Source organism: Phyllosticta citribraziliensis, assembly GCF_038025025.1.
Source record: "Phyllosticta citribraziliensis strain CPC 17464 chromosome Unknown J3D65scaffold_10, whole genome shotgun sequence".
In the NCBI taxonomy this organism is placed as follows: domain Eukaryota; kingdom Fungi; phylum Ascomycota; class Dothideomycetes; order Botryosphaeriales; family Phyllostictaceae; genus Phyllosticta; species Phyllosticta citribraziliensis.
The window spans coordinates 354,496-379,338 of NW_027117347.1; the positions used below are offsets into that span (position 1 = coordinate 354,496).

The 24,843-nt window shown below is 57.1% G+C and overlaps 9 protein-coding genes across 9 annotated transcripts; 3 read left to right on the forward strand and 6 right to left on the reverse strand.

Annotated features, from left to right (window-relative positions):
- Positions 1-3,372: 3,372 nt before the first annotated feature.
- J3D65DRAFT_58958 (uncharacterized protein) lies at positions 3,373-8,468 on the forward strand. Its single transcript, XM_066797780.1, has 5 exons — positions 3,373-6,479; positions 6,555-7,468; positions 7,526-7,943; positions 8,062-8,147; positions 8,211-8,468. The coding sequence occupies exons 1-4, from the start codon at positions 3,474-3,476 to the stop codon at positions 8,128-8,130; spliced, it is 4,407 nt and encodes a 1,468-aa protein (XP_066652277.1). The 5' UTR covers positions 3,373-3,473; the 3' UTR covers positions 8,131-8,147; positions 8,211-8,468.
- Positions 8,283-9,791, forward strand: J3D65DRAFT_647292 (uncharacterized protein; the record flags this gene model as incomplete). The annotated part of the gene is made up of 1 exon (XM_066802334.1): positions 8,283-9,791. The coding sequence occupies one exon, from the start codon at positions 8,283-8,285 to the stop codon at positions 9,789-9,791; it is 1,509 nt and encodes a 502-aa protein (XP_066652278.1).
- An 843-nt stretch (positions 9,792-10,634) lies between these two features.
- On the reverse strand, positions 10,635-11,539 carry J3D65DRAFT_605465 (uncharacterized protein; the record flags this gene model as incomplete). Its single annotated transcript, XM_066798357.1, has 2 exons — positions 10,635-10,825; positions 10,846-11,539. 2 exons carry the CDS (start codon positions 11,537-11,539, stop codon positions 10,635-10,637), a joined length of 885 nt encoding a protein of 294 aa, XP_066652279.1.
- A 121-nt stretch (positions 11,540-11,660) lies between these two features.
- J3D65DRAFT_684283 (amino acid permease, variant) lies at positions 11,661-14,160 on the reverse strand. The gene is made up of 9 exons (XM_066803783.1): positions 14,111-14,160; positions 13,918-13,989; positions 13,685-13,859; positions 13,364-13,592; positions 13,196-13,311; positions 13,037-13,133; positions 12,907-12,954; positions 12,541-12,855; positions 11,661-12,483 (listed from the first exon to the last, which is right to left on the reverse strand). Exons 1-9 carry the CDS (start codon positions 14,120-14,122, stop codon positions 12,042-12,044), a joined length of 1,506 nt encoding a protein of 501 aa, XP_066652280.1. The 5' UTR covers positions 14,123-14,160; the 3' UTR covers positions 11,661-12,041.
- A 239-nt stretch (positions 14,161-14,399) lies between these two features.
- J3D65DRAFT_633646 (vacuolar import and degradation protein) lies at positions 14,400-17,409 on the reverse strand. The gene is made up of 3 exons (XM_066801139.1): positions 17,270-17,409; positions 15,606-17,182; positions 14,400-15,550 (listed from the first exon to the last, which is right to left on the reverse strand). Exons 1-3 carry the CDS (start codon positions 17,286-17,288, stop codon positions 14,729-14,731), a joined length of 2,418 nt encoding a protein of 805 aa, XP_066652281.1. The 5' UTR covers positions 17,289-17,409; the 3' UTR covers positions 14,400-14,728.
- Positions 17,410-17,871: 462 nt separating this feature from the next.
- Positions 17,872-18,321, reverse strand: J3D65DRAFT_530086 (ribosomal protein S17; the record flags this gene model as incomplete). Its single annotated transcript, XM_066796666.1, has 2 exons — positions 17,872-18,156; positions 18,211-18,321. Coding segments are annotated over 2 exons (396 nt in total), but the record flags the coding sequence as incomplete, so codon positions are not given.
- A 550-nt stretch (positions 18,322-18,871) lies between these two features.
- Positions 18,872-20,619, reverse strand: J3D65DRAFT_670148 (glycosyl transferase; the record flags this gene model as incomplete). Its single annotated transcript, XM_066803268.1, has 5 exons — positions 18,872-19,013; positions 19,074-19,413; positions 19,463-19,833; positions 19,884-20,256; positions 20,313-20,619. The coding sequence occupies 5 exons, from the start codon at positions 20,617-20,619 to the stop codon at positions 18,872-18,874; spliced, it is 1,533 nt and encodes a 510-aa protein (XP_066652283.1).
- A 1,235-nt stretch (positions 20,620-21,854) lies between these two features.
- Positions 21,855-23,551, forward strand: J3D65DRAFT_633657 (putative transcriptional regulator). Its single transcript, XM_066801140.1, has 2 exons — positions 21,855-22,162; positions 22,220-23,551. The coding sequence occupies exons 1-2, from the start codon at positions 21,965-21,967 to the stop codon at positions 23,123-23,125; spliced, it is 1,104 nt and encodes a 367-aa protein (XP_066652284.1). The 5' UTR covers positions 21,855-21,964; the 3' UTR covers positions 23,126-23,551.
- Positions 23,552-23,669: 118 nt separating this feature from the next.
- Positions 23,670-24,589, reverse strand: J3D65DRAFT_558273 (eukaryotic cytochrome b561-domain-containing protein; the record flags this gene model as incomplete). Its single annotated transcript, XM_066797354.1, has 3 exons — positions 23,670-24,170; positions 24,270-24,332; positions 24,419-24,589. The coding sequence occupies 3 exons, from the start codon at positions 24,587-24,589 to the stop codon at positions 23,670-23,672; spliced, it is 735 nt and encodes a 244-aa protein (XP_066652285.1).
- Positions 24,590-24,843: the final 254 nt, after the last annotated feature.

Sequence of the window (24,843 nt, forward strand, 5' to 3'; positions counted from 1 at the left end):
GGCGGGAAAGAGACACGGCCGATGCGGTGGCCGATTGGTTCGAAGGCGGTGATGTTTTGGCTGGCGAGAGTGCCGCTGACGCCGCAAAAGAGCCAGGAGAGCCGATTGCGAAGGAGGAGGAAGAAGCGCCGAAAGTGGTACACGTCCCGCCTGCGTTGCTCACAAGAGACAGCAAGGGCAAAGGCAAAGCCAAGGCGAAGGGCAAAAGCAAGGCAAAGTCGAAGAAGGGCAAGGACAAGAGCAAAAGTGAGGGTCAGAATGACGACGATGTCCAACAGGAGGCCGGCGATCTTAGCTTGTCCGAGGCACCCACGCCGGGCGCCGCAACGCCGCTCGAGGCACCAGACCCGTCCCGTTCGGCATCTGGCTTCGATAGAGACGTCGACAGGGATTTGTGGCGCGAAGAGATCGAGTCACATCGCTCTGGTAACGAGAGATCCCGTTCACGCTCGCCGCGAGCGCCCTTGGAGCCTCGAGAGGTCGGTGAGGGACAGCAGATGAGCGCTTCGCGAGATCTGGGCGAGGGCCCCCATGTTGAGACCGAACAGGAATCAGTTGCGCCTCGGGACGACCCAACTGTCCAGCCTCTCGCTCAAGATTCTCCGCCAGTACAAGCTCCTGTTGACGTTTTTGCTTACCTTGAACGGGAGGATGAACCCAATGTCTCATCGATGTCGTCTTCAGCTCCCGTTCCTGAATCCGTCTCCGTACGGGCACCTATCGATGTCGAGCCAGACTCGAGCAGCTCCACAAAGGAGGAGCACAAATCGCCCGACGTTGGCGACGAGCATAAAAATGACGCCGCTGCCGTCGGCTCTGGTCTGGCAGTTGCAACAGGAGCCCTGCTCGCTGCACACGGACAAGAACAGCAGCAGACATCCCCATTGCCCGAAGCAGAACCAATCGTCGAGGAGCCCTCGGTTCCAGAGCCGTCTACCCCAGCCGACGATTCAGACTTGAACCCCGTGCTCGCGCCAGCCAAGGTGCCGAAAAAGGACAAGAGGAAGGCGAAGAAGAAGAATAAATTGCTGCGTGGACAGAGCGATGAGGGGGTCACGACTGTGCGTGCTCCTTCTCCCGCTCCTGCTGCTGCGAAGGGGCTGGAAGTGAAGACTGCTGGATCGCTTTTGTCGGAGTCGGGGTCAGCGCCTGCGGTGGGCGATGATTCGAGTTTACTGAAGACTACTGGTGGCGATGAGGGGGAGGGAGTGGGTAAGCCAGCGGCCACGCCTATTTTACAGGATGAAGGGACGACGGGGCGAAGTGAAGTCGAACTCCGTGGAGTCTCTGGCGACTTGGACGTTGCACAGCCGCAGAGTTTGGAGCCTGCCATGCTCCAGGAAACAGGCCCAAGTCTTAAAGAGGTTCAAGAAGAGCGGGCAGTCGGCGGTGACTTTGATCAAGCAGCCACGCCACTCGAACAACCGTCAGACTTCCATCAAATATCACATGCCCAAAGGCAACCCTCACCTGAGCTTGAGCACGACTTCCCGAGACACGGGTCCGGTGGCGGTGCGCAGTCGATTCCTACCGACCACCATCACGAAACCCCAGATAATGAGGCATTCTCCACTCCCCTCCCACTCTCACCTCCATCGTCACCTCTGTCCTTGCCCATCACCTCGGCCGTCATGGAGTCAATCTTTTCAGCCACAGAACAGGCCGGGCACCCACGCGGTCTTGCCGAGTGGGATGACAGGCAGGAATTGGGAAGAGACAACGTCGCCAACATGCCTCTGCCCGATTTGGCCGAGGACGGGATGCATTTCCAGAGAGAAGGACCTCTGAGGGAGGGCGAGCAAAGCCGTGGGTTGGAAATGGAAGAGAGGAACGATGTCAAGACCGCTTCCATAAGTGGCCACACTCAGCTGGAGGACCAAGCTTCAAATTTTCAAGGCCAAGCATCGTCCACAGTCAAACCGCAAAAGATTCCCATCCCTCCAAACTACCTCGAACAGCCCATCGTCCAGGAGCCATCATCAATCGGACAATCTCAAACGCCGTCCTCCGCGTCGGTCGATACACCACCTGCTGCCGGAAACGTCGCTACTCCGACCGCAACCACGCCCGGCAAAAAAGGCAAAAAGCGCTCCTCTTCCGTCGCGGCCGTCACTGCGGCGCCATCTGCTCCCCTTCCCACCCTTGCTACTCCGCCGCCGGTCCAGAAAGCACGCAAACGCGGCGAGCCGAGGGCAAACAAAGAGTTTATCCCGTCTCTGGAGGAAACGGCCGCGCCGGTGCCAATGTCTGAGCCTGTCTCTTCACGCTCATTGCCTCTATCCGCTGAGGAAGTAGCCAGGCCGGTGCAAACGTCTGAGCCTGTCTCCTCCCGCTCATTGCCTTTACCCGTTGAGGAAGAGCGAGCAGGAGCCGCGACGCCCGAGCCCGAGCACGATCCCGAGACGTTGGATAGCGGCGTCAACACTCCGCCTATCCACGTCCTCGAAATGGGCCAGGCTGTGCAGGTCGAGGTCACGTCGCCGACGCAGAAACCGACGTCGGTCGTTGTGGGACAGGCCATGCCCGTTCCCGGGCGTTCAGAGCGTCCGGTTCCCGTCTCGTTGCAACACGAAGACGACGGGATTCGGGATCGCGATGGCTCGTTTGAAAGTGCAGGGCTTGAAGGGCAAGAGGGCGGCAGTGAGGAGCGAATGAAGCGCGATCGAGATATCGCCGCGGCTAAGAGGCAGCTGGAGGCGTTGGGCGTTGGCGCGCCGTTGGAGGTCGTCATGGAAGACCTGGCCGAGGCGAATGTGGAGAAGGAGCAGGAGCAGAAACAATATCGACGGCGTGACGACGAAGAGAAGTTGGCTCCCGCCATTGGCCCTGATGCTTTGGCCTACGAGGGCATCGAACCTGCGGGAAAACCTTTGGAGACACCCAGCGTCGAGACTCAAGAACCGAGCCCCTTCCCGGCTGGACAGCGCTTCGAGCCCGAGGAAGCGGGCGACGACGAGTGGGCCGTGTCGACCAGCAAGAAAAAGGGCAAAAAGGGCAAGGCGAAGAAAGGGAAACAAACTTCCCCACCAAGCACTCCTCAAGAGGCTGAACCCGAGTCTGCTCCTCGCGTTCTCACCAGTGAGCCGCCTGCGCAAGAGTCGCCAACCGATTTGTCCTTTCAGCAACACCAAGAGCGGACAATTGGTGAAGAAACCACCTCGGGAGCCGTGGCGGCCGAGCCTGAGGAGGCTGGTGATGACGAGTGGGCTGTCCCCGTCAGCAAGAAGAAGGCCAAGAAGGGGAAGAAGGGGAAGCGTGCCTCACTGCTGAACTCACCGCCGCTCGAGCCTCGAACTGAATCTGTCGAGCCTTTGCAAGACTCACGACTCGACGAATCGGTCAACGAGCCCTCTGTCTCACTCAAACCTGATCCGCCAACTGAAATTGACCGCGAGCAGCCAGCGCCCGAGGAGGCCGAGGCCACGGCTTCGTCTACTTTGCCCACGGAAGTGACTGCAGATGACGAGTGGACTATGCCCAGCGCGAAAAAGAAGGGCAAGAAAGGAAAGAAAGGAAAGCGGATATCCCTGCCCGGTAGTCCTGCACCCGAGCCTGTAGCGAGCGAGCGAGAGCCCGAAGTCGTCGAACACGCACAGGAATCCGCCTTCGACCGACAAAGCGAGGGGCCTGCGTCGCAGTTTGCGGCTAAGGACGTTGCCGACGACGTTCAAACGCAACTACAGACCGAGGACGCGTCGGCTGCTCCCGCTGATGCTGGTGGAGAAGCAGGCGAGGAGGAGTGGACGGTGCCTGTTAGGAAGAAGAGTAAGAAGGGGAAGAAGTGGAAAGCTGTTGAGCCGGCTTCCGACTCGGTCACTGCTGGTTCTGGTACCATTATCGAACCGGAGTCTCGGATGGAGCCCGCATCGTTGGTTGAGCCCGCAGTTGAGTCTGAGTCTGTCAAAGCTGTGGACGACGATCCTTCAGACAGCCAGACTGTCCAGATTAAGGAGGAAATCCCGACGGATTCTCCGCTTACACGGGAAACTCGTCAGGACGATCAGATCAGCGCAATTCAGCCAGAGGAGGCGGGTGAAGATGAATGGGCCGTGTCGAGCGGCAAGAAAAAGGGGGAAAAGGGCAAGAAGGGAAAACGAGCTTCCCTTCCCGTCTCTCCACCTGCCGAACCTGAGCTAGAGTCTACAGTAAAGCCTGTCTCCGACTCTTTTGAGACCTTCCCAGGCCCTGTGGTCCCGGAGCAAGAGACGATTACTCGTGACCAAGCAAGCAAGACGCTCGGTGAGCAGGCTGCCAGCGATCAAGAGGCGATGCCGACGGAGGCCGGCGAGGATGAGTGGGCCCTGCCCGGGAAGAAGAAGAAGGGTAAAAGTGGGAGGAGAACGTCAACACAAGGGTTGGGGGCACTTGAATCTGAGGTGCCGGGCAAAACCTCTCTTGTTGACCCCAATCAAGATTCACAACACCTCGACGCAAGCATGGAAGCGAGTGGTGAGGCAAACAAGCCCAGCGCCCCTGTTGGCGTGGAGCTTGGCGGGGACCAGTTGCGTGCAGAGCATGCAGGTGAGAGCGACTCATTGCCTACGATGACAGTGCCGCCCACCCAGGAATCTCACGGCAGTGAGATCACGTCGCAGTCTTTGGATGAGCCAATAATCCGAGAAGAATTGGAGACGGCGACTTCGCCACAAGAAGCTGATGAATGGTCAATCCCAAAGAAGAAGAAGAAAGGCAAAAAATCAAGATTGTCGCTACCAAGCACGCCACCCGTTCTCGAAGATACCGAGAGGCAGATTGAATCGAGTGAGGAGCAATTCATCGATCCGAGTGATGTTCTCAAGTACGCGTCAGCTGCGTCGGTCGAAAACGAGCCTCCAATGGTCGATTCGAAGTCAATGGACAATCAACCGCAGGAATTCCACCAGGACCCGGTTCTGCCTGAAGTCGAGCCCGAGAGGGGCGCTTCTGGTGATGTCGAAGAGTTCATCGACCCAAGCGACGTGCTCAAGTACGCCGCAGCTTCCCAGGCGGGACAGGATCGCTCGCTGGACGAAGAGGAGCGCGCTGCGGAGTTTGACGATCCGAGACCAGTCTCCACTGCTGAGAATGATGCACCGCATCAAAGATCTGCCTCGCCTGTGGCAGAGCAAATTACCGATCAACCGTCCATTGCAGAGCCTTCTTTCCAAGCTGACGACTCCGACTTGAACCCAGTCCTCGCGCCAGCCAAGGTATCTAAAAAGGACAAGAAGAAGACCAAGAAGAAGAACAAGCTGCAGGCATCTCTCGCTGACTACGCGCCCCTCGATTCTTCCCAAAACGCAACCGACACGGAGCCTCTCCTCGCCCGTGAGCCCTTCGCGGAACCTTCAAGTGCGCGTCCAGTTCAGACTGAAGACGCGCGACCCCAATCACCACAGGCGCCCGCAGCCACGGCCACGCCTGAGGATGAGTGGGCCGTGCCAGCGAAGAAGAGCAAAAAGGACAAGAGGAAGTCGAAGAAAAGTCGTGGTGCGGCTTCGCCGCCGATGCCTCCGCACGAGGGCGATTTGATGGCCGGGGTTGAGTATTTCTCGCCGACAGAGGAGACGGAGCGGGCGGCACTCGATGAGCCTACGACTTTTGGGCTCACTCGAGATGTCGCTGCATCGGTGCCTGAGAGGTCTTCTCGTGGTGAGGCTTTGGGCATGTTCGATGAGGGTCTCGTGTCTGGTGCTGGCTCTCCTGCTCCGAGAGAAAATTTGGAGGAGAGTTCTAGGAGAGGTCAAGATGTGGAGCCGCTACCTTCTTCAGAACATGAGGGCAGTAGAAAGCGCGAAGTTGACCCTTCCCCGGAAGGACCTGTCCGTAGGTTACCGACTCCACATGAGACCTCGGGCGTCAGTTTCGTACAAGACGAACCCATCAACGAGCCGCAAGCCTCAAAGAGCAGACCAAAGACGCCTGAAGAGCGCGCTAAATCACCAAACCGAGACATTGATTTTGCCGCAACGGTCGCCGCCGGTTTGGAAGGCGCTGGTCTCGACGCCAATCTCGTTCTCAATGACCCGGCCTTTTCTGAGCGCAAGAGCCCGCCTCGCTCCACGGGCGAAGCAGACCCTGAAGAGGTGTTTATTCCAGCGCGGCCTCGGAAAAATGAGAGCACAGATGCCACGTCTCCACCGGCTGAGAAAATCAAGAATACATCGACATCTGGAGAAAAGCTGTCGGGCCAGGATGCTGCCTTTGACGCCGCGCTCTCGTCTGTCCTCGCCGATCCGACGTTCAACAGGCGGACTCCGTCTCCTGACTCTGCCAAGGAGGCCGTGTCGGATGAATTCTTCCCTTTTCAGAAGAGGTCGAAAAAGAAGAAGAGCAAGGCACCTGCTTCTGAGGAATTGCCGGCGACTCGGGAACGCATCGAAGATTCAAGAGCGTCGGCTCGCAACTCTACTGGTATACCGTTCGCAACGCCCGATGACAACGAGCCCTTCTCAGATCCCGGCACTCCGTTTGAAGAACACATGACCGAGTACTTCCCAGTCGGCGCTGCTCATCCGGCGGCTACTCATATACCTCCACCTCCTCCACTGCCAAATCTTGGCGAAGATGAGCAGCATGAGAAACCAAGGAGAGAGGGGCTGGGTTTGATGGGTATGGGGAGTTCGTCCAAGTCTTGGGCGGAGCAGATGGAAGAGGAGGAGAAGAAGGTGTCGGGAATGGAGGAAGACGAGGGGATGATGGGAATGGGTGGTAAGGCGGCAGCGGTGGGGGCTGCTGGTTTCGGAGCTGCTGGTGTGGCAGCTTTAAGGCATCGAGGCGACAGTGAAGGAGGAGAGGAGACCGGAGAATCCGTAAGCAAGGCTGATGCGAACATGGCATCTAGCCACCTCGGTGCGTCCAAGAGTGTGGAGGATTTCAAAGTTACGCCAGAGGAGAGGCCGTTCTCACCACCAACTCCAAGCAAGCTTGCTCATCTGTTCCCCGGACTGGAGCGCGTTAAACGGCGCGTGCCATCGCCTAGGGATGATTTTGAGCAGAGCGTCCCAGAGCGGAGACCGTCACCGATCAAGCAGGACAACAACGCGGTCAGACTTACCCAGCCGATTCAATCGAACTGGAACCCTCTTATCCGCGACAGCGCCGTCACCATGAACGATACGCCTCCTTTAGGCGTCGACGCGTTCCACGATGCTGGACGGGACAGCGGGTATCATGATGACTCGAGGAGGGAGTCGGCACATGTTCCCGGACAATTGCTCGATCCAGTTCCTGAGATTGCAAGGCATCAGGTTGAGGGCCCAGCGCTGACATCGAACCCTCAAGACAACGCGGCGGCATCGTCTCCAACGGAGTCAATCACGACCACCAAGCAACGATCATCGGCTTTGTTTCAATCGCCGGGGTCTACAAATGAGGCACCTGCTGAGTCCCAAGGACTCGCTGAGGCTTCTGGTCATGGCAGTACTGCGCCGCCTTTTCCTCAACACGTTACGGAACCAATCACTGTTCCTGCGGAAACTACTCAGCCGTACGTGTCCATCTTTGGCGACGGCGTTCCTGGGTCTGCTGACAAGCCGCCTCCAAGTTTGACTCCTCCCAGAATGTGGTCACCGCAGCCTCTAGACACGATCAGAGAGCACAGCCCGGAAGAGTCTCCCTTGGCCAAAAAGAGCAGACCTCTGTCTGACGTAGGGATGCCCGAGCATGGACTCAAATCCATGCGCCGATCGGACACGGAGGACATGGAGGCCTCTCCGCGACTCCCGAGCGACGATAACGGACCGCCCAAGAAGATCTGGTCAGGAAAGCCGCCAGAGAAAGGGCCTGGTCGCGCACGCGGTGCAAGCGTGGGCAGTGATGTGGCAGTGTTAAGTGGACGGCGGTCGCCGAGCGGGCAAAGTGACCTGTCTGCGGCAAGCAAGGGCGATTTTGGCAGCATATTCGCCAGGATCAAGACGCCAGATATGCTCTCGCCTGCAGGAAGCACCCTCAGCCAGCGATCAGCGACTCCTCCGCTGCGGCGAATCAACAGGGCCATGTCAGGTGACTTGAGGACGGCAAGTCTGGTTGCCGAGGCCAAGGCGTTGACGCGCTCCAACGCTCAGACCGCCGCTCCCTCAGCAACCACCGCCACTGCCGGCCCGTCAACATACGACCGCGTCCACGACAAGGGCAAGGCGCGGGCCCTGACCATGAACGAGGAATATGTACGTGTCTCTGCTGCTTCACTTGTCAATGACTTCCAATGGCTGACTTCTATTTCTCTGCAGGAGGGCTGGGGTGACGCACCAGACACGCCTCGATCACCGTCGAGACCGCCGAGCATCCGCAAGCGCCAGAGCATGCACATCATGGACCTCGAGACGCGGCTCGACCAGCTCGTTTCTGAAAACCGCCTGCTGCAGGATGCCAAAGCGAGGGCTGAGGACCATCAGCGCGACTCGACCGATCGGCAAATAGCCGAGGCCGTCCAAGCACGTGATGAAGAGCTGCGCGCCAAGGATGCCGAGATAGCTTCCATCAACCAGACGCTGGCCAGTTTGAGGGAAGAGATTGCCCGTCTCACCGATGTCAATGCTTCTCTCGCTGCTTCCAACAAGAACCTCACCGAGGATACCAACCAGCGCTATGCTACGCTGCAGGTCGAGACGCAGCAAGCTCAAGAACAGTATGAGCAGACCACGGCCGACCTTGATCTCCTTCAGCAGCAGTACCGACATCTCCAGGCCGGCGTAGAGGGCGTCGTGCGCGACGAGGTCAACCATCGTCTAAGAGAAAAGGAAGCCGAGATTGCTCGGCTGCATGGCGAACTTGCGGATGCAACGGAGCAAATCAAGACGCTGCAACAGCAGATTCTTGGATCCAGGCAAGGCGAGACGTTCCTCGAGTTCCGAGACGAGGACTACTTCGATCAGGCCTGCCAGCAGCTTTGCCAACACGTGCAGCAGTGGGTGCTCCGCTTCTCCAAGTTTTCAGACACCAGAGCTTGCCGCCTATCCTCGGAAGTGAGGGATGAGAAGATCGAGACGCGGCTCGACAATGCCATTCTCGACGGTACTGACGTCGACATGCTACTCGCAGACCGCGTCCGACGGCGCGATGTCTTCATGTCGGTCGTCATGACCATGATTTGGGAGTACGTCTTTACGCGGTACCTGTTCGGCATGGACCGCGAGCAGCGCCAAAAGCTCAAGGCGCTGGAGAAGCAGCTGTCAGAGGTCGGACCACCACGCGCCGTGGCACAATGGCGCGCCATCACGCTTACACTGCTCTCACGTCGCGAGAACTTCCAATATCAGCGCTCGCAAGATACAGAGGCCGTGGTCCAAGAGATTTACAACTCACTATCCGCACTACTCCCACCGCCCTCCAATCTCGTCGACAAGGTGCTCGACTCGCTGCGCAACGTGATGCGCCTGGCCGTCGACCTGTCCATCGAAATGCGCACCCAGCGCGCCGAGTACATTATGCTGCCGCCGCTGCAGCCCGAGTACGACAAGCACGGCAACCTGCTGCGCAAGGTGCATTTCAAAGCATCGCTCATGAACGAACGCTCGGGCGAGACGACGTCCAACGCGGAGCTCGAAACCGCGCACGCCGTGGTCAAAATCGTCCTCTTCCCGCTCGTCGTGAAAAAGGGCGACGACCTCGGCGACGGCGAGGATGAAATCGTCGTCTGCCCCGCCCAGGTCCTCACGGCCAAGCCGTCGCGCGACCGCAAGGTCGTCCGCGTCCTGAGCGGCGCCATGGAGATTGACGACCGTCGCAGCGCGGGCAATGCCAGCCGCGCGAGCGCGCTGCCGGCTGACGACGGCGGCAGGAGCGTCGTCGACTTGGAGGGGGGTTTCTAGGCCGCTGGCGTTTGGGGTCTGGATTGCTAGTCCTGCGATACGGGCATTTTTGATTCTGGGTTCTGACTGGGTCTCTTTTTACTTCTTCGGGTCTGCTTTTTTTCTCTTCTTGGGTTCTCCCCTTTTTTCCCCCTTCACTATTCTTTTGTAATGACTTTGATGCCTCTCCTTTGGGGTTTGGAGCTGGAGGGAGCGGACGTGAGGGCTGGAGCAGAGAATGACGTGGTAGTTGGGGGTCTCGGCGGGTGGAAGGACAAAAATCGGAGGCAGCGAGCGTGCGTGCGTGCATGGCTTGCGATCGGTATCAAAATCTGCACAGCAGACACGCATGATGGTCATGGGGATTGGGGTTGGAATTGGGCATGATATATAGCGTGCATGAGGTAGCGAACAAATGACGATCTGAACTACGATGACGAGCTTGTCTCCTTTTCTTCCATACTTTGCCTTTCTGGCAGCAAAACACGGCTTTGTTAATAACGCGTGACAGGACTGATAGAGCATCATGTGGTGCTTGACTCGCCGCCCACGTCGGAAAGAAGCGTTTAGCTCACTCGAAGAACACTCATCTTTTGCCAAGGCAGTGAGTGATGTCCTCCCGAATTCTCGCGACGCAAAGGCGAACTGAACTCGAAAGTCCCTGATCAGGGTAGTGACGGCGACTTTATCTGACGACTTTGTCTGTCGCCCAGAGCCACCGAACACTTCTCGACTGTCCCTCCGCCGCTCCTTATCCCGTCGAATCGTGATAAAGGGATTGTGTGAAATATCAATTCAACTACTCTACTAAACTGCCCACTTTATGGAAAATACTAGATGGCTTACATAATTCAGTATCACCATCTACAAACGGACCTCTGTGATATCGCGGACTAGGCGCGCTGGTTGAGCAGGTTGCCTGTTCTGACAAATCGTCGACCCGTAGCCGTACGCGCGAGTGAACTGACTGACCGACCGACTAACTGGTAACGCGACCACCATACCAAATCCGCGATTTACAACACCCAAATCGGCATCGGCCGCCCAGGCAGGCCCTGCAGCAACCCAGTATTACCAACGACGACAGGCTTAGCCTTGCCATCACGGTCCTTCCTATTGCTCTTCTTCGCCTTCCTCCGCGCAACGAGGAAGTTGTGGAAGATTCGGCTGTGCGGGCGGCGGCCAGGGGCAGCACGCAGCCTTTGCACCAGCGTCTGCTGTCCTCCGTTCCCCTCGTTCGCCCGCCCCGTCAGTTGCTCCTGGATAACCGCCTCCGCTCTCTCCTTCTTCTTCCTCTCCTCGCGGAGGCGCTGGAGTCGCCATGCGCGCCTTTTGTCGCCCAGCCACTGGATCGGTCGCAAAATTTGTTGCTGGTTTCTGTTGTTCTTGTTGTTAAGGTGGCGGTGTGTGGGCTGCTGCTCCGGAACCGTGGATTGTTCCGTGGTGGTGCTGTTCTGGTTGACAATGACGAGTTGCAGTTGTCTCGGCGTGCGGTCGAGGCCTGATACTGCGATATCGAACGTCCGGACGCGTGGCTCGGGGGTGGCGGGCGCGGCGGGAGTGTCGGTCATGCCGTTGCTTTTGTCATCGATGGCGGACGTGGGGGTATTCGTGCGTTGCGGGTTGTCGCGGAGCAGTGGGAACATTCTGCAGAGACTCATTTGTCCGTGAGGCAACGGGAATGTCGCAATCATCGCCAGCGTCGATATGAAGAAGGCGACGCTGAGTACGGCAATGGTGGCGTGCAGCCAGCAGGGAGCGCGAGCCATGGCGAGAGAGAGAAAAGCAAAGCCGGGTGGCACGAGAGGATTTGTGAGCGAAGGTTCGATGAGACGGCTCTGAGGTGCTATTTGTCCCTTTTTATGTTCCGCAGGGGTATTTTTGGTTGGTAATGCAGCCTTTGGATCATTCTCCTGTGTTGAGGTACTGATGCCGTAACTGAGCCAGCCCTGGATGGACAGTGAGTATCCGGATCACAATCTGTGGTGAGGGGCGAGCGAGCCGAACCACAAATGGGTGTTCCAATAGATTCCCGACGAAAGTATGCCTTCCTGTCGGATCAGGAGGACTGGTACGAAGGATGTCGTCGCCCCTTGAAAATTCGCAGTCGTGGCAGTCGTATGGTTTTCACGCCTCCATCTTGGAGATTTCGATCCTCCCCCTCTTGCTTGGCCTCTCTGATGGCTTGATCTTTACTCCCATCTTAACCGCCCCAACTACGGAGCAGATTGGTCGGCGAAGACGACTTCTCAATGCCTCACTCCACCCACATCACCCCTCAAGCAGCAAAGAACGCCGGTTTTGAAAGTGCCTGTGAGCACTCATCCACCACCACCCAAAGCTAAACAGCGCTATAGCAGCAGCAACACAAACCGCATAATTCATGTTCTCCGCGTCGACCGGCCAGGCCGCCGGAAAGAAGAGAATGACGCTAATGAACAACACCCAGGAGCAAGCGACGGCGTTGACGGGCTTGCTCCAGCGACCCATGGTGTAGGGCCCGTCGACAAAGGGCACGCGGTGCTCGTAGACGCGGCGCGCGACGATGACGGCCACGTAGCTGAGATCGAGGGCTGGCGCCGTCACGTTGAAGATGGAGTAGATGGTGCGCGTGCTGCCGATGCCGAGGAGGTCGAGGCAGGCGCAGAAGGCGACGACGAGCCACACGGCGTTGAGCGGGGTGCCGGTGTGCGGGTTGATTTTGCTCCAGTGACTGGTTCCATCAGCACTTGTGTCTATGTTGGTTTCGGCGACTCGAAAAGGAACCTACTCGGAGAAGGGAAGCCCGTTGTCGCGCGCAAAGGCATACGTCATGCGCGCGTTTGCGAGCATGGCTGAGCACCCCGTGAAGAACTGGATCAGGATGACAAAGAACCACATCGCTGTCCCGCCGGCTCGTCCGCCGGCGTTGAGGAAGATCTGCGCCACTGGTAGCCCAGCCGTAGTGTTTACTATCGCGTCGTACTCGGTGAGGCAGAAGCAGAATGTGACGGTCAACATCCAGCCAACGAGACCGGAGACTAGAATGGCTAGTCGTATCGCAACCGGTCCGCGGATGGCCGCATCGTGAGTCTCCTCAGACATGCTTCCATTTGTCAGTGATGTTGAAAATCAGTCTCGGTAGATGTGGACTTACTGCGTCGTCCCGTCGTAATCAGTCATGGTCCATGCCACGGATAGAAACCTCAAACCGTCAGCCAGATACGTCAACCCCTGAAAAGAAATCAAGGTACCCCAGCAAGAATGAAAACCCTCAATTCCCCCACCCAGAGCCGTCTGTCACCTCTGTGAAGACCCACTTTGCGCTTTGCTTGTTGGGTGTTAAGACAAGAAGCGCTATGCAAATGCCGACTGACGCCAAAACTGACCTCTCTGTCAGCAACCGTCAGCAACCTAAGGGTCACTCTTGAGCTATGAGAACTCACTGTTAATGGGAGCAAACCACAGCACAATCCGATGGAGAGCCTTGGTAGTCAGGGAGCAAATGACGCCAAAAAGGCACAACACCAAGATGGCAAGCAACACCGTCTGCAGCGCGTTCCTAGACTGCGAGTCAAACAAAGCCGCAGCTCAAGACCAGGAAGCGTACATACGGCGTAAAAGAATACGACCCATCCGCACGCTGGCCCGACGTCATGACCGCCGCAGCCAACACCATCTGCGAGACCGAGTACGCCAGACTCGCCACGCCAGCAGCCTGGCCGAGGAAGTTGCTCCAGCCAATAACCCACGCCCAGACGGCGACGTGTTCGGGCGGCACGACGTGCTTTGCGACAAAGTACATGCCGCCGGCCGTCGGATAAGCCGACACCAACTCGGCGACTGCAGAAGCGGCAACAACGTCAGTGGAAAAGCCGAGACGCAGAAGAGAAGAAGTGGCAGACTGTTAAGGTGCTACCCGAGGGACGCCGCACCAGAGCTCGCTATGCACAGGGCCATGGTGCTCCCGATGAGCCAGGCCCACACGGCCGTCGCTGGACCGCCCGCCGTGATCGGGCTGCCGAATGTTGCGGGCACTGAGCCGAGCACTCCCAGGATCGAGATGGCGTGCGATACGGTCGACCACTGGGTGAATTCTCTCCGGAGCTCCTATGGTGTGGAGGTCCATGAGTTTTGGGTGCCGGGTTTGACTGGGGAAGGAGCGTACCTGGGCGTATCCCATGCGCGCGAGAAGGCGTTCGTCGTCATCCTCAACGGTAGCCATGACGCGCTGGCGGCTCTAGTATGGATTCTTAACTTGAATTTGCGTTTTCAGCTTGACAGTGTCTATTCGTGAGCCTCAGTCTTTAAGTGGGAGTTGGTGTCTGTCAGACAACGGGAGAACGACGTTGAAAACTTACCAGTGCAGCCATCTGGCGTGGGGATTGATTGACTGCAGAGTCATTGAGAGGACGAATTGTCTATGCAACACCCTCAATACATGTTAGTTAGATTATTGGAAAAGGATAAAATGCTTGCTGATGACAGTGAGGGGAGATACAAGGGACGCGTGACCTGGCGATAGGACCCTTGAAACACCTGCAGCTCAAAGGCGGTGAGCGGCATAATTGAAACGGGATGTGCAAAAAATGGTTTTGCCATCAGAAAACGCTGTTCGGCGTCGGCAGCGATAGCGAGCATTCTTTGCATGGTGTTCATTGGGACAGCAGGTCGTCCAACGGAAACCAAAACTTAGGTGGCTAGAATCGTTTTCGAGAGTCGGGGAAAGTGGATCGCTGAAGAAGTCAAAGGCATCGAGGTTTGAAACACGTCTCGTTATAAGTTACTAAAAGCAAAGTGTGCATCGTGCTGGGATATCAAATCAACGCCCATCTGAGTTCACGTCCCGACCTGAGAAACCCAAATTCGCAATCGGCCATAGGGACGACAAGTGAAAGAAAAGTCCCGTCCATGAGGCATAGACTCGTCAGCCAATTCCGAAGCCGTAAAGGAAAGTTCAACTTGTACGCGCATCCCTCTTAATAGGGGCTGTTGACGATTTCGTTGCGAGAGAGATAGCTTCCGCGGGTGGCCCTCTTAGGAGTTCCGATGCGGGTCGGCATGGCAATGCTCTCGCGCGTGGGCCGGCGCAAAGCGCGCCTGCTCACCATGTCGACTTCGTTGGGGAGAGCAACAATGACATTCTTGTCCGATCCAAAGCGGAAGTTGTCGGCCTTGACCTCCTCGCTATAGCGCTTGATGCTGTACGGGTCCTTCCGGCCGGCCAGGACCTTCTTGAGGCTCCACGTGATGATGAATGGTCCGCTTGCCGTGATGATGTTCGTCTCCTCGCTTTCAACGCCTGCGTTGAAGCGAGCTGGGGTGAATGAGATTGGGTTCTTGGTCTCGTGCTGGAATTGCGCAACGTGGCTAGGAGTCAGAGCAAGACGGCGCGGTTGAGGCTTCGCATCCTTGGGGAAAGCCTTCTCAAAGCCAAGCTTTCCTTCGTTCTTGCCCTCAGACTGGAGCGCATCAATCAGAAGCAAGTAGGTTCTCGTGGTGGCGAGGACCCAGCGGCCGTCAGCAGACACGTCGACGCCAATGATGGGGTCACCAATCTGGGGAAGAGCTGTCTTCGCATTGATGCCCAGACGGTCGAACATGCGGATGTCGCCCTTGTTCGACGCCACTGCGATGTAACCCTTTTCAGTTGTGGCAGCAGCAGAAAAGTCGTTCTTGGACGTGTACTGCTTCCACTCCGAGTCGACCAGCTTGTTGCCCGAGAGACGAGGGTCGACGCGATAAAGGGCATTGCGTGAAAGGCCTAGGAAGGTCTGTTCTCCGGTCATTTGAGAGTATTTCTGTCTCATTGTTAGCAACAAGGCCTTGCGGAGTCTTGACAGAGAAACAACTTGCCTTTTCGGGAGCAAAAATGTCCACGGGAATGTCATCATGAATCTTCCACTCATCGACCACCTGGCCTCGTTCAAGATCCATGCGATACAGAGAGTTGGGGTTGTCGGGATTTTGGAGAATCATGTCGCGATCCTCCATATGAAGCATGACCTTTTTCGGGCTGAAGAGTTTGCCTTTGGGAGTCTCCACCTTGGAAATGTTGGTGGAGAACTCGAGGTGGTTGTCGTCGGTGTGTTTAAAGACGCCAATCTTGGAGCCTCTCACAACAAAAGACCTGTCGTGCTTGTAACCGACAGCGAGTTGGGAGTTGACGTTGCCATCTGCTTCCTTGGGGATTTGATCATCCTCCTTGTCGTCCTCCTCCGACTCGTAGCTCTTCGCACGAGGCCTGTCCTCTTCGTCGTCGTCGTCCTCCTCCTCTTCCTCCTCTTCCTCGCCCGCCTTTTCATCCTCCATGGTCAAATCCTGGAAGGCTTCGAGAACATAGTCACGTTCCTCGTCTTTGCTCTTTGCCCACTTGACTTGGTTGAGATGCTCCCACAAAGCTTGCATCAGACCCTGCTGGAAACGCTCCTCGGTCTCCTGGTCCTTGAAACGAAGCAGCCATGAGTAGGCTGACCCATCTTCGGTGTAGTGGTTGAAGATGAATGACAGGTACTCGAAGTTGAACACGGGGTTGATGTCTGGGACCACAGGCTGGCCCAGCCACTCTCTCTTCTCACTGGTGATGTGGAGCCAGTACTTCCAATTGCCAATCTCAGAAACTGACGCGGTAACCTCCGAATCCTGAAGGATGAAGGCGCCTGACTCAAAGTCGAACAGGTGGAGCTCGGCCTTTTCATGCGAAAGGACCTCGCGAGCTTCCGGTTGCGGGCGCGATTCGGGCGCGGTCGTGGGGTTTTTGGAGCTCTCAGGCTGAGGAGATGGCTTCGATACCATGGTGTCGATGGTTGCTGGAGGCTGATCAAGGCTGAAGCTCGAGCGACCCAACTCTGGAGAGGGCGAATTTACGGGCGAGCGGACTCTCGGGCTCGAAACCGGGCTGGCGTCTGGAATAGGCTCTTCCTCGAAGTAAAACTGCTTGAGGTCCTGCTCGGTAGCGTTGGTGTGACTCTTGCGAAACTTCCTCTCGTACTGGCACTGGACGGCCACTAGTTCGAACGACGCGATGGTTGAAGCCTGGACGGAGCTGTCGCACACGAACTCCCACAAGTCGCCTTCGTCTCCGCTGAGATCGTTCCAGGCAAAAACCTGCTCTCCAGTCGAGCGCACGTCTGTCCGCAGCCGCAGGGCCTCGTCGAGCAAAAAAGTTCGCTCGTCCTTCTCGAAGCCGGCGCCCTCGACGTTGTCTGGATCCTCTTCTTCCTCAAGCAGTTCTCGTTCTCCCTCTTCGTATGCGCGCTGGATGACAAGCTGGTACTGGAATTCCTGGCCGGTGCGACGGATGGAGGCGGCGGCGTCCTTGAAGATGAGCTCTGAGTAGCCCTTGACGGAAAGCGGGCGAACGAGGTAGAGCTGTCCTTGGGGGAGTTCGATGATGGATTCCTTGGAGCTATCACCGAAAAGGTATTTGCTCACTGTGGCGGTCAAACGGATTAGCACATGAAAGAGATGCAAGCAGGCAGTGGGGCCGGAAAGCGGTCAAAGATGAAGTAGTATTATACCATTTCGTAGCATAAACATGTCGGCAGGCGGGCTGGCAGAGAGTGGTTGGAAAACGTGCCGGTGCAGCCTTACCTGTGTCCTTGGAGCGAAGGCGGCGGGAAAGACGACGGCAGGATGTGGTTGAAGGTGGACACTGGAGTGGCACACGCAGCTGGTGGAGGGGAGGCATGAAGAACCTTGGCGTCAACACGGCGCCACACCACTCATGAGGTGCTGCGCCACAACACAGAGCTGGGGACTGCCTCTGCAGTGGATGCATGCCAACAAACGCCCTCTGGATTTCTCTGTACTTTTCCATGTAATGCTACAGACTGCCCTACGCCGACTTTTGCTGCTCTTCCTCTGCAACCTTGTCTTCGGTCTTCCCCCACTTCATTCTCGCCTTGATCCTCCGCCTGGCCTCTGGTCCCGACGGTCCAAACAACAAGTGCCTCCCGTCGCAATACCCAGCTCCCACTTCCTCAAAGGGCTGCTCCTTCTCCCACAGCTCTGAGATTTTGGCCTCTTCCGCTTCTAATCTGGCAATTTCCTGCTGCACTTCTTCCGGTGGCTCTTCTCCCTTCTTCTCCGCAACCTTGAGCGCATGCATGAGGTCACCATCCAGCCGCGCCGCGTCCCGGAGTCGCTGGTTTGGGGCCGTACGTCCATTCGCAGCCTGCTTGATGTCCCGCTTGAGTCTCTCGTATCGTAGCTGGGCCTGGCGCTCCTCCTCGGTGGGAATCGGCGGTCTTTCCGTGATGGGCGTGCCGAAAGGCGAGACGATGGACGTTACGACGTGACGAATGGTACGAGACGTCCTGAAGCCATTGCGCAATTGAATCACATCTCCCTCGTTGACGGATTGGGTTGGGTCTGAACAGAGTACGTGGTATGGCGCAGGGAAATACTACAGCCAGTCAGTCACCGAGTCCGGCCAAGTGTAGCACGTCCATGGACCTACCTTCTTGATGTGCTTGTCCCACTTTTGAGCGGCGATGCGGACCTTGACGCACTTGGGGAGCTTGCCGGCAGACACAACGACACCTGTGAATTGACGAAATGCGGCGCCGGGAGTCGGCATGGTGACGGTGTTGTGTGGTTTTACGCCAGGCCCGGAGGGCCAATCCGGTAGATGGTGAAGTAAACTTGTGGTGACAGTCCGCGATTTAGAAGAAGTCAAGGCTTTGGGCTTTTGGTGACCAGTTGTGCCGATGGGACGGCGTTTCGACAGCGGTGATGATGCGGAAGCGCGACATTGCGGGCACTTTTCCACACCTGCAGCGCGCCAGGGTGGTCCGAGCACTCACCGCCCTTGATCGCGAGCCACTATGCACAATTATTTGACCACCATGGATACACATCTTTTGCACTTCATCAGCCATGAGTGGAATTGGGATATCTATCTCTGGGAACTCCCATCTACAGACGCCTCGCAAATTGACGCCTTATCCGCGCCATAGGCCCATTGGAATTGGAAGAGCAAAAAGGCCCCACTGCCTTTGAAACCATTCAATCATAGTCTTCGCCATCGACGTGCACTCATGCCGCATATCGTCGTTGATCCATGATGCTCCTTTACTCCCGGTAAACTTTTTTCGCCCTCAAGTAGTTGGCAGGTTGCCTCAAGCCGAGGTAGAGCTCGTGCCGACGTCATCAGTGTTGGTCGGGACGTCCAGAATCGATCCACGACGCACGTTCAGCTTCTTCTCCGCCTGCTCCGAGATCCTGTTGAGCTCGTTGACGAAAGACTTGCCCCACCAAGCGCTGAACAATCAAATGTCAGCCATGTCCGACGTCACAGGGGTATTCCTGTGTAGAGCTTACCTGGTGTACTTGTTGACGTATTTGGAGAGCTTCTGGTAGTTGAGCGCGCGCTGTTCAGCTCCCATGGTGACCGAGTCGTGGATGGCGTCAGCCAGCTCCTCCGTGTTCCACGGATTCACGATGATGCTGCCGTTGAGACTCTGGGCTGCGCCAGCGAACTCGGACATGATCATGGAACCGTGGCGCTTCTGCTGGCAGGCAATGTACTCGTAGGAAACGAGGTTCATGCCATCGCGAGTCGAAGAGACCAGGCAGACGTCGGAAACAGCGTACAGAGCGATGAGCTCATCGAAGGCAACCGACTTGTGCATGAAGTGGATTGGCATGAACTCAATAGTTCCTGTGGCACGTTAGAAACGAGTCTTTCTGGTTGTTCAAAAAAGACTTACCGAATTTGCCGTTGATCCTACCGACAAGCTCATTGACAACGGCTCGGAGGTTCTGGTACTCCTCGACGTCCTGACGGCTGGGGACGGCCACCTGAACGAGGACGACCTTGCCAATCCACTCCGGATGCTCAGTCAGGAACACCTCCAGGGCATGAAGCTTCTGAGGGACGCCCTTGATGTAGTCAAGACGGTCGACGCCGACGATGAGCTTCACGCCCTTGAACTTGTTCTCGAGCACAGCAATGCGATCCTGAACCTTGGGCTTCTTCAGACCGTCCTCGAACTTTTCTGGGTCGATTCCGATGGGAAAAGCGCCGACGGTGACAACCTTGCCCTGGAACTCGACGCCGTTGGGGGTAGTAGCAAGACCCCTGCGCATGATTAGCTGGAGAAAATGCTCAAGTGGTTGAAGTAAACGCACAGAATCCTAGAGCAACTGCTCAAGAAGTGACGGGCATAGTCGTAGGTGTGGAATCCGATGAGATCGCAGTGGAGGACACCGAGCAGGATCTCGTTGCGGACCGGCAAGATACGGTAGATCTCGCTGCTAGGGAAGGGCGTGTGCAGGAAGAAACCGAGCTTGACGTTCTTCTTCTTGTTGCCGATTTCCTCACGGAGCATGGCTGGAAGCAACATCAGGTGGTAGTCGTGGACCCAGACGAGGTCACCGTCCTGGACATCGGCAGCGACAGTCTTGGCGAACAGGCGGTTGGCCTCGGTGTAGGCATTCCAAGCAGACTCATCGAACGTGATCTCACCGGGGTGGTAATGGAAAAGGGGCCACATGATGGAGTCTGAATGGTGCCGGCGTTAGTAACGGTTTCGGGCATTTACAGAACGCAATCCTTACTCGAGAATCCGTTGTAGTGACCATCGGCCAGGTCGTCGTCGAGCATGACGGGATGCGCGTTGTATTCCTCCTTCAGCCTGGCCTTCAGACCACCAATCTCTTCGTCGGGAACCTCAAGACCGGGCCAGCCATACCACTGGAAGACGGTGGTTTTGGCAAGACCGCTAAGACCACTGACGAGACCGCCAGACGACATGGACATGTCATACTTGCCATCTTCCGAACGCTTGATGGTGATCGGAAGGCGGTTGGAAACGAGGAGGAGGCGTCCAGTTTCGGACTTGTTGTCGTTGGCCGTCGAAGCCATGGTGGATGGAGGGCAGCGGCGGTTCTTTGTCGGAAAAGAAGAGGGAAGCCAGGGGGTTTGGACGGAATTGAAACTTGGGAGGATTTATGAGGAAATTGAAGAGGGAATAAGCTGAGAAGAGGTCAGAGGTTGCTGGCAAAGCAGATGTTGGTGTGACGGTGCAATATAGGACCGGACCAGCCAAGGAAGAGGGCGCGCTCTGGGAGTGGTTCTCCGCAAATTTCTCCGGCTTTCCACGAAGATCGATGATCGAGAGCCAAGTGGAGAGAGTGAGACGTCGGAAAAAGAGGGCTCTCGAGGGCAGAAGGGAAGGGCGCGCAGCCGAGGGCGTACCTGGAGTCGTGGGTGAAATCCCTTGTGCAGTCTAGCTGGATGTTGGTGCTGGACAAACAGGCGGGCGCAGCGGGAATGCCAGAGGGCCGGAGTGACTGACGTCGTCGCTACGTGCACAGGCACAGCTGCCCACTTTTTGCCGCAGCAGGGAGCTCGAGCCGGGGTCTGGTCGGCGATGGAATCCGAATTCTTCGATGGGGCCAGAGAGAGGCCTGGGTGTCTCCACCCTGGGAAAAGTTGGAAGCGGACAAACCTGATGCAGCTTGTTGCACTGGGTATCACAGGCGAGGCTGAGGTCAAGCCAATGGGTGGTTGGTGAAGGATGGTGAGTTTGGATGCTTGCTCAACCTGATATACATCATGGCGGGCGGTGTGGCGCGTGGTCGGGCCGAGGTTTAGGCGAGAGCGGTAAGTGAAGGCGGTGTGGTGAGTGGATGTCGTGGCAGAATTGTGTTTGGTTGGTGGGCGAAGGTGGTGTTGGTGTTGAGTGTGGTGGTGGGAAAGGATGGCCTTCCTTGGGTTTAAGCAGAGGCATCGCCCTGTGCTTGGTCGCCAACTTCAACTTCGACTTGGACTGCTCCCGGCGCGTCACCACCACAAGTGACGAATGCTCCCTGCGCGGAAACACAGCATCAAACGACTGCTCCCAGGGCGTTGACACATCATCAAACGAATACTCCCAGATCGTCAGCGCAGTTCTAAACGACTGCTCCCAGCGCGTCAACGCGACATGACACGAATGCTCCCAGCTCTTCAACGCAGCATAGAACGAATGCTCCCTATGCCTGGTCGTGTCATGAAACGAATGCTCCCCGTCGTGTGGCGGTGCAAGGTGGACCCAGCTTCCTTCCCGTCTCGATCCCGTCGCGCAAGGAACCCGACCCGACCACGACAACACCGGCACTGCACTGCACGCGTCCCCGCCGTCGCAAGTCGCGTCTACCTTACCCTTACCGCGCCAAATTCGCCGCAACTCCACCTCCACCCGACACTCCCGTCCTCCGTAGCCACCATGTCTGGCGATTCGGCAAATATGGAACAAGCCCTGCGCGACGAAGTGCGCCGAATATGGGACTCGGGAAACCATGAAGGCCTCACCGTCAAGCGCGTGCGCAAGGCCGTCGAGGAAGAGCTGGACCTGCCCCATGACTTCTTCAAGAACGACGACGTGTGGAAAGATCACAGCAAGGAAATCATTACGCATCAAGTGGTACATTTTTGCACAACGCCGTCCACGCCTTCTTCGCACAACTAAAACATGTCGCAGGAGCTACAAGAACAGCAACCTGCCCCCCAAGACGAAGCCGCATCGTCTGCCGATGAGATCAAGTCACCGCCAAAGCCCAAGGGAGGCCGCAAGAAGAACGCCGAGCAGCCTGCCAAACCCGCCAAAGCCCCGCGCAAAAGAGCCCCAGCTCAGCCCAAGCCTACTGCCCGCAAGAAGCGCAAAGTCTCGATCGTGTCCGACGAATCCGCCGACGAGGCCATCTCTGACCATAACTCGCCGGAACCTACAATGGCCGAAACTGCCGACCCCGACCCAGACTCTGACACGGAAGAGAAGAACACCAGTGTCAATGTCAAGAAGCAAAGCCCCAATGATGACAATGACGAAGATGATGATGCTGATGGCCCCAACGTAATTGCAAAACCCTCCAATGAGCCCACCGAAAACGCAGCAGACTCGGAAAGTGAACTCTCGTCCCTCCTCGACGAACCCCCACCACCCAAAGCGAAGCGACAGAAGAAGAGCGCGGCAGGCGAGAAGAAACCGGCCAAGCCCAAGGCTACCAAAGCCAAGCAGGAAAAAGAAGTCGACCCTCAAGACGCCGAAATCAAGCGCTTGCAGGGGTGGCTGGTCAAGTGTGGAATCCGCAAGGTCTGGGGCAAGGAACTGAAGCCGTATACCACGCCTCGAGAGAAAATCAACCACCTGAAGGCAATGCTGAAGGACGCCGGCATGGACGGCCGGTACTCGGTCGAAAAGGCACGGCAGATCAAGGAGAGGAGGGAGTTGGCTGCGGACCTCGAGGCAGTGCAGGAGGGCAACAAGAAATGGGGCCAGTCAGACGAGGAAGAAGAGAACGACAAGGGACGGCCACGCAGGAGGCTGGCCAGAGGCCTCAAAGACTTGGAGGGGCTCATCGACGAGGACGGCGAAGAGAGCGATTGAGGTTGCGACTTGCCGGAACCGCACGACCACGCGCGACTTGGAGAGAGTGTGTGATGCTACCATCGTTCACATTGGTTGTCGAAATCATGGGCTCGTAAAAGGATTCGTCCTGGAGCAGAGTTGCGGTTGGACAGCAACAGCGCTCCGCGACCACTTCTCGCGGAATGACTTCGGCGGCAACCAGAACTCTCCACGACGAGTGTCCACGTCCATAACTTGACGAAGCTGAATTCCAGCTCGAAACAAACAGCATTCAAATTGGCTGGAAGCAAGCCTTGAAGCCTGACGCCTTGCGTTGCGTTAACCCCCCTAAAAAGATGTATAGCTAAGCCAGGAAGCCGCCTTGAATATCATGCAGTGTAGTAGGACCAAAGACAGAACAGAGGCCAGAGGCTGGTCAAATTTAATGTACATGGAAAGCTGAAGGTGTACTCGCCATGCCATGCGCAATTCTGCTCGTGAACCATCAATTTGCCAGGCAGTCTTTGAAAGTGATTCCGACCAAAGCCAGACTTTCCCAGTTCAGCCTGCAGGCTTACCTGCATCATCTGAGACCCAACTTCTGCTTCTTGATCCGGGGGAACACGCCAACGACGGTCAGGACGGCAGCGACGAGGACGGCCCACAGCTGAATGTGCAGCACGAACAGGTTGAAGCCCGTCTGAGTGGCGGCGGCGACGGTAGCCAGCGACAGCAGCAGGACGAGGTAGCCGGACATGCGGTGGTACTTGTAAATCTTCTTTGCGCTGTCGACGCTGCCCCAGAGGCCCGGGGTGAAGTACTGCGTGAAGCCGACGAGGGCCTGGATGATGAGCACGACGTAAGTGATGATGCCGAGAATGGCGTGCGAGGACTCGAAGTGGTCGAGGCCGCCGCGGGCCTTGTTGATTTCGATGACTATCAGGCCGGCGACGAGCGCGACGACGCCGACCTGGTTGAAGCCAAAGTGGGCGTAGGTGCCCTGGCGCTTTTGCTGCGCCGTGTGCGTCGGCTGCAAGATCAGGATGCCCTGAGTGAGGAGCAGGATGCCGGCCGAATTGAGGAGCTGGAGTCAGATCGGGTCATGTCAGCGCCCTCTCTCCCATCAGATAAGGCAGAGCTTGTTTGGAGGCGACGGAAGAGCGGATGGGATGGATGTACGCACGGGATGGGCCGAGAAGAGTATCAGATCGTGGGAGAAGATGGCGGACCACACGATTGCGGTAAGCTTGAATCAGACTCAGTCAGTCTTGTCCTTTTGGCACCCTCCCCTTTCTTCCCGCTGCACACGTTGGACAGGGTCATTGAACGAACAATCCAGATCCCCGCCTGGGCAACAGTGCCCGTCCCGAGGACGAGATTCCAGGGCAGCGCCTTGCCCTGCTGTTGCGACGCATCTCCGGCTCGACCGAGCAGCGGCTCGTCCTCGCCGATGCGGTCAATGGACGCCGAATTGTTTTGCGGGATGCCAGTAGCTGATGCCATATTTGGTCGGTGTCTGTGAGGGAGAGGCTGGGGAGAGTGATGGAGCTCCCGGGGGCCTTTAAAGGGCAGTCCAGAGCTAGGGTAGGGGTAGACGCGGGGGACGGAATCACGCCTGTAGGGAGGATCTGGAGAGTTAGCTGCACTGCACAGGTGTTGACGACATCCATAGTCGACAACCAACCAACTGGACAAGCGCGGATTGCCCAATTACAAAGCATCCTTGCGTCAGCTTCGTTTCGCCTTCGCGTCCATTG